General features: G+C 48.8%; 1 protein-coding gene across 1 annotated transcript in view; it reads right to left on the bottom strand.

The window, feature by feature from the left end:
* The window catches only part of LOC138368427 (uncharacterized), a 5,348-nt gene extending 3,018 nt beyond the window's left edge, over positions 1–2,330 (bottom strand). Inside the window, exon 1 of the mRNA XM_069330939.1 lies at positions 2,241–2,330. Coding sequence (XP_069187040.1) covers positions 2,241–2,330 — 90 coding nt within the window. The remainder of the gene's footprint in view (positions 1–2,240) is intronic.
* Positions 2,331–8,124: the final 5,794 nt, after the last annotated feature.

The following is an 8,124-nucleotide window of genomic DNA, read 5'->3' as shown; positions in this document are numbered from 1 at the left end:
AAACTCTGCCCATTGTTTCTCGCCGGCGCCCGGGATCGAACCCGGGACCACAGGATCACAAGTCCAGCGTGCTGTCCGCCCGCCGACCGGTTCCCGTCCTGGTTGAGATTTTATTTACTTGTGGACCATTGAGGAGGAGAAAGTCCTTGTGGACTTGGACCTTACACCCGAGGTCTGTTGTGGTCACACTGATGACGTCGTGTTACAGGGACCCGACATGCAGTGCTCGCTACCTCTTAAGGAAGCTTCGAGCCACGTTCCGTGCTTAATTTCACTTAGGAGTTGGTAAGTGAAGACAAGCTGCCTTTCCCGGATATAACGGTCTCGGCAACGAATGGCCGCTTTCACATTTCAGTCTAAGGAAACTAACATAGGAATGCGACTTAATGCCCTGACCGGTACAAAGGAAGTGGTGTCGACGGCCCCATCAACTACGCCCCTACCAACCCCGCCCCTACCAACCCCGCCCCTACCAACCCCGCCCCTATCAACCCCGCCCCCCCTCAATCAACCACGCCCCCTCAATCAACCACGCCCCTCGCACACTCCTCCACTTGGAAGCAGGTTGTCAAGGCGAACTCAGTAGTGTATAATGAATAATGAATACTTATTATTGTCAATAATGTGTACATCATTGTCAATAATGAATACTTTGAAGGTAACAGTGAACATTGGTACAACGGGAGGTGAACCGCCATGCTCCCTTTAATGACGTCAACACTACAGATTCTGTGGGATTATGGTGGGAGGGCGGAGGGGAGGTGAGGGAAGGTGGGAGAGGGAGGGCAGGGAAGGTGGGAGAGGGCAGGCAGGGAAGGTGGGAGAGGGAGGGCAGGGAAGGTGGGAGAGGGAGGGCAGGGAAGGTGGGAGAGGGAGGGCAGGGAAGGTAGGAGGGGGAGGGCGGGGAAGGAGGGAGGGGGAGGGCGGGGAAGGAGGGAGGGGGGAGGGCGGGGAAGGTGGGAGGGGGGAGGTCAGGGAAGGGGGGAGGGGGAGGTCAGGGAAGGTGGGAGGGGGCGGGCAGGGAAGGTGGGAGGGGCAGGGAAGGTGGGAGGGGGCAGGGAGAGGGAAGGTGGGAGGGGCAGGGAAGGTGGGAGGGGGCAGGGAGAGGGAAGGTGGGAGGGGGAGGGAAGCAAGAATGGAGACGTCACCTTCAAGAGGACATGTCCACTTGGAAAAAAGTTCAACAAAAAACAACAAAAATCATCTCAGAACGAAGTTAATTACTTCTAACCAGGAAGAATTGAGTGCCACGAGACGTCATGTCTGACGTGCGGTGTTAACACTGCACGCCAGACATGACAACACTGCACGCCAGACATGACAACACTGCACGCCAGACATGACAACACTGCACGCCAGACATGACAACACTGCACGCCAGACATGACAACACTGCACGCCAGACATGACAACACTGCACGCCAGACATGACAACACTGCACGCCAGACATGACAACACTGCACGCTAGACTTGACAGTGCTCATGTCATCTAGATCTTTAAAAGACATTTTGGATAAAACAAGTTTGAGGATATTAATCCTGACCACTTCCATAAAAGGTCAAATGTAACACAAACTAGGGGCAACAGCTTCGTTCAAGCTTAACAAGCCACAGTGTAGGACAGACAACAAGTTTTTTCACCCATAGAGCATTAAACTCATTAAAGTGCCTACCCACCGAAGCCATGAATAGAATGACTTCAAGCAATTATTCCTTCTCCAAGCCATACAGCAGGACGGATGATTCAAAGTGTCTGACTCCCTCGATTTGAGAAGACCTGCGACCCTCTATATACTGCAAGCATTTTGAGGTTCACACTGATGGGTCCTGTAAAGATAACCTGCCTTCCATCTGTGGCTCCATGCTTTCTGCCTTTGACCTTCTGCCAGACATGGAAGCTCTCCCACACTCACTTCAGCCTGATGGGAAAACTGTTTCCGATGTTGCTTGCCCTGCATCTCCTTCCATATGTTTCTCGCCTGTCTGGCATTGTTGTATACGTGGACTCAATTACGGGCCCGTACCTCGTGTATTTTCATAGTCCGCCTGGTTTGGTGCGTTCTTTGGATAATTACTTACTTCAGCGGCCGCGCGGTACACAGTCTCAATATGTCCTAAATCCGCACTGAGCTGCAGGGGTACTATGGATTCCCAGGACGGTCTGTCTCTACAGTGGGTTACGTCCCATGTTGGGATTAACGGGATTGTGGTAGCGGATGCGACAACACAGATAACATACCGTCATCGAGACATCACACCTGTGCCTCTGGATCTTTCGGCCAGCCTGCCGTGCCTGCTGTGAGGCGGAGTTGGCACCCGCCTTCCGCATATCATCAATGTCAAGCCTTCAGAAGGAGTACTCTCCATGTTCGTGGGCCTGGCCTCGCACCGGACTCTTGACACAGCCCTCACTCGCCTCCGGATTCCGGCATTATTGCCTGGCTGCGCATGCATCTCCATCGGCTCCAGCTGGTCGATTCTTCCGTCTGCGGTGCCCAACTCGGGAAGATATTGAGGAACACCTTCACTGCCCGTTTTATAGCACACGTATGAAGCTTCAGTGTGCCATTCGTCGGTTGCAAATTTCGCTCGTCATTGTTCCCATTCTCCTAGATGAGGCTGTAGAGAGGGACAACGACACCACATTTAAGTTTCTTTGTCATACTTTTTGACTTATCGACCATGTCTGTACACTGAGGGATCCCATTCCATTTATGTTTTCTAAAGTCGAATTGCCAAGGCACATTAAATCCTACTATCGTCGGCGTCTCTAAATCTACAACATTACTTCAATTAAAAATCAAGTTAAAAAAAGGGGGGGGGGGGAGACGTTTGACAAGCTGCCACCTTCCTGTCCCCCATCAAGGCTACTAGAGAGGTGGTGACCTTCAGGTAAATTCCAGTAAATATATTCCAGGTTCTGAGAGAGAGAGAGAGAGAGAGAGAGAGAGAGAGAGAGAGAGAGAGAGAGAGAGAGAGAGAGAGAGAGAGATGGAGATGGAAAGTGAGAAAAACCAGTCAGGGGAGAAAAGAAGAGAGTGAAGAGCAGTAACGCAAGAGGTTGAGAGAGGAAGAGGAAGGAGGCAGTGGGGAAGGGAGGTGAAAGAGGAGGGAGGGAGGGAGAGAGAAAGAGAGAGAAAGAGAGAGAGAGAGAGAGAGAGAGAGAGAGAGAGAGAGAGAGAGAGAGAGAGAGGGAGAGAGGGGGAGAGGGAGGGGGAGAGAGAGGGAGAGAGGGAGAGAGGGAGGGGGAGAGGGAGAGAGGGGGAGAGGGGGAGAGGGAGAGAGGGGGAGAGGGGGAGAGATGGAGGGGGAGGGGAAGGGAAAGATCTGGTGAGGAGGGAGAGATACCCCGGGCATCGCCAGGCACCCCATCTGGTAAAAAAAAATGAAATCAGTACAGTAGTTGGATTTTAGCCGAAGTTGCCCAGTCCTGGAGGAGCCTGAGCTGTGTGGCCACCAGCACGCGGCGACTGCTTCAGACTGTACACGGACCCTTCCTCGCTATATCTAACGAAAATAAACACAGCATGAAATCAAAAAACCTTTCAATAGCAGCCACACTTTTGTTCTGTTCGAATTGAACGTTTTAAATTTATATTCAATACTATGAATCGCTTTCGAGATAATGAACAGTCTGGGGAAAAAAAATTTACAAAATAAACGCTAAAACTAAAAGTTATTCATAGTACAGATTTCTAATAATAAGTATTATAATTGCTTCTAATATTACTACTACTACTAATATTATTACAACTAATATTATTATTACTACTACTACTATTATTACTACTACTAATAGAAACACACAGAAATCACATTAACATGACATATAACACTGAGAAAACCAATCGGGTAGTGAGGTGGGCGCGAACCTGCGACCCCGGTATTGTCAATCGCATACTCTACCACTAGACCACCACTGACTGATAAAAGTCATGCAACCGGATTTAATCTGAAATCACAGGAAGTCTGGAGGCTCCTACTGTAGCCAGTCCAAGTGTTTACGTCCGACCCTCAAGCACTCGGGTGGAGGGACAGAGTGACCCTCAAGCACTCTGGTGGAGGGGCAGAGTGACTCTCACCTTACGTCCCAGCTTCACACACACACACACACACACACACACACACACACACACACACAAATCACATTAATATAACGTTATATATATCAATGCGAAAGAATCCCGTGATTTCAGTAGAAATCCGGTTGTATGACTTTCACAAGTCAGTGGTGGTCTAGTGGTAGAGCATGCGACTTGGATATATTGCCAAGGTCGTAGGTTCCGCCCACCTCACTGACTTAGTGGATTATCTCACTACTTCTACTACTACTAATAATAATAATATGGTAATAAGAGTGAAATTGCAGACTAGCCAGTATCTTTTTTAAAGTTTTACATGAAAATAATAAAACACAACAGAGAAGTCGCATATAATTAACAATGTTCCACTGCATTGGTGAAAAATGTTGCATTTAACTTCACAAACCGTGCGCGCGTTCGTAGAATTGTCTGGTGTTATTATTTCTTGTTAGGGTGTTATCTGGGTGAGGCTGAGAAACTTTTCTCGAAAAGAGTTAAATTGAGCCGCGGCACAAAGTTGGTGTTCAAAATGTCGAAATTGATGTGAAAGTTAACCTGAACTGGATGTATATCCGCCCCCCTCCACCACCCATCACCCTGTACCCCCGCTCCCCTCCCTCACTACCCATCACCCTGTACCACCCCCGCCCCCTCTCTCTTTTTGAGGAGGGGGGGGGGGTTTAAGAAGGAGAGGCATAGGTGAAGGGAAGTTTAGAAGTGGGAAATACAGTGAGAGGTATGAAAGCAGGCGGGCTGTCCGCCTTGCTGACACGATGTGTGGGTGTTGGCAGCTAAGCTAAGCTGGCTTCCTCTTGTCAGGGAGTTGTGAGTGTGTGAGAGGTTCTTCACATGTGTTTCACCATATATGGATGTCTATTGATGAATACTGTGTAGCATTCATTTATACACACTCCGATGCTTCCACACATGTTGTTCTGTTTAAGGCTCTTTATTTTATTATTATTTATTGAATTATTCATACATACACATTTCTATATATGCCCATATACATTTGCATATACACACATACACATACATACACACATGCATACTCAAATTTTCCAATTATTAGGAGAAAGATGTCTGGTCAGTATTTCATCTGGGAATTATATACTGTGGGGCGGGGTTTTCATCTAGTGAATCGAGGCTCTTGGGCCACCAGCTGTGGAAGCTGGGCGTCTAATCTTGGAGTAATCTTTCTAACATTGGGTCCTCTAACATTTCGATGGTGTTCCACACCCTGATGGCTTGGTGCTGCAGTCTGATGTTCAGTGGCTGTATGTTCAGGAGTTCATGGAGCTCCTGTATTGTCTGATCATATGGCGGACGGTGTTTTGCTGCTCTCCTTAGCGCCTTATTTTGTACTGCTTGCAGTTTCTGCATGTTAGTTTTCTTTATGGTGTGTAGTGGTACTGGGGGATACTCTAGATGCGGCCGAACTAGAGCCTTATATAGGTGGATCTGAATGTTTGTACTGAGGCTTTTGAATCTCCTCAGTTTTCCTAAGGCTGCTTTGGCTTTGTTTAGTCGGTCCCCTTACATGAATTTGTATCCCTGTTCTATTTATCATAAGTCCCTGTATTCTGCCTACCTCCGCATATTGGATTGGATGATTGTCAAGGATGATGGGGTCGGGGTTTGTTTTTGCAATGTACATTATCTGAAACTTTTGTTTGTTGGTGGTAATTTTCCAGTGCTTCTCAAAGTTGTTTATGAGTTCAATTGCTGCCTTGGTCTTGTCGGCTAGTAGCGGCTTTGATGGTCCCGGTTGGCATATTATTTGGGTGACATCGTCAGTGTATGTGATGTATTCTCCATGTTGGGGTTAGGGTAGGTCAGCTGTATATATGTTGAATAGAGTAGGGGAGAGGGGCAGCTTCCTTGTGGTACTCCACTTTTCAGTTCTATTACGTCACCCAAGTAGCTGCCGATATTAAGCCTAGCAGTTCTGCTGTCTATAAAGCTGCAGAGAGTAGCAGTAAATCTCTGCGGAAGTCCTAGTTTGGATATCTTATATTTTAGGCCTGTGTGCCACACTTTGTCGAAGGCTTTTGAAACGTCTCTTAGCACTATATTAAACTGATCTTTTTTCGACACTGCGTTGGCTATATGCTGGTAGATCAGGGCTATAGCTGTATGAGCCCCTCTGTGGTGTCTAAACCCATGCTGCCTGGTGTTATACTTCCCTTCCTCTTCCATGTACTTCACAAGTCTGACTAAGTATTTTTTTCAAATATTTTGCCTGGTACTTCGAGGAGGGAAATTGGCCTGTAGTTTTCAGTTTGGGTTGGGGGTTTACCTGGCTTGGGGATTAATCTTATTGTGGCATTCTTGAAGTATGTGGGGAATAGTCCAGATGCAAGAGCTGCATTTATTATACATGTGTATTGATGGAGTGCAGTCACTGGAAGGTTGGATAATACCATCATATTTATCTTAATGTTGCCCGGCGCCTTGTTCTTGAAACCCATAATTGTTTTTTTCACCGCTGCAATGGTTGTGTGTTTCATAAGGTGGCATTCATTGCGGATGTTGTTAAGGTCTATTGTTTGCGTCGGGAGTAGTGTTGCAGCTCTGTTATCGATTTGAGTTGTAATTTCCCTTTCATTAATGGGGGCAGAAGTTTAAATTTTCTTCCGGGTTTATCCTGAATATTTTTTCCCAGAACTTCCTGAATTCCTGTTCTTGTTCTCTCTCCTCATAGAATTTATTTCCTGAGGCGTCTATGATGTAGGGTGTTTCCTCAGAAGAGCTTCCCATCAGGGTTTTTACTTTTTTTCCAGAACTTCCCTGGGTTTCTGTAGTCGACTTGGATTTTGCTTATTAGGTCATCCCATTGTTTGGTGTACTCTGTTTTGCACAGATCTTGCAGCTCATCTTGTAGTTCCCTTTGTAGTCTTTTGTGCTCATCCGTCCACCCGTGTTGTGTTATGAGTTGTAGAAGGTTGTTATATCTGGTTTGTTGTGTCCTGAGCGCCTCAGTGGCTGGGGGAGGTGTGGGAGCGTTATATGGTGAGCTACGGGAATGTGGTCTTTCGTGCATTTTTCTATGGTGCTAATCTATATATTTAACTCGGCGTTTATGCATGATGTTTCCTTTCCATTAAAATCTGTGACACTGATTTCCTGTGCACTGCTTTTGAACGCTTCCCAGTCAGTTTTAGTGTATTGAAGTCTCAGTGGTGAGGGTTTGCGTTCCGGGGGTTCCGCCCCCCCTCCACCACCCATCATCCTGAACCCCCCACCCCTCCACCCATCACCTTGTACCCCCCTCCACCCATCACCCTGTACCCCCCACACACCCCCACCACTTTGTACCCCCTCACACCCCTCCACCACCCATCACCTTGTACCCCACCACCCATCACCTTGTATCCCCCCACCCATCACCTTGTACCCCCCACCCATCACCCTGTACCCCCCACCCCTCCACCCATCACCTTGTACCCCACCACCCATCACCCTGTACCCCCCACCCCTACACCCATCACCCTGTACCCCCCACCCCTCCACCCATCACCTTGTACCCCCCACCACCCATCACCTTGTACCCCTCCACCCATCACCCTGTACCCCCCACCCCTCCACCCATCACCTTGTACCCCCCACCACCCATCACCTTGTACCCCTCCACCCATCACCTTGTACCCCCCCACCCATCACCTTGTACCCCCCACCCCTCCACCCATCACCTTGTACCCCCCCACCCATCACCTTGTACCCCCCACCCCCCCACCCATCACCTTGTACCCCTCCACCCATCACCTTGTACCCCCCCACCCATCACCTTGTACTCCTCCACCCATCACCTTGTACCCCCCACCCCTCCACCCATCACCTTGTACCCCACCACCCATCATCTTGTACCCCTCCACCCATCACCTTGTACCCCTCCACCCATCACCTTGTACCCCTCCACCCATCACCTTGTACCCCTCCACCCATCACCTTGTACCCCACCACCCATCACCTTGTACCCCACCACCCATCACCTTGTACCCCACCACCCATCACCTTGTACCCCACCACCCATCACCTTGT

The sequence above is a fragment of the Procambarus clarkii genome, chromosome 25 (genome assembly GCF_040958095.1).
Source record: "Procambarus clarkii isolate CNS0578487 chromosome 25, FALCON_Pclarkii_2.0, whole genome shotgun sequence".
Lineage (NCBI taxonomy): Eukaryota > Metazoa > Arthropoda > Malacostraca > Decapoda > Cambaridae > Procambarus > Procambarus clarkii.
This window is presented reverse-complemented; position numbering and strand designations above follow the sequence as displayed.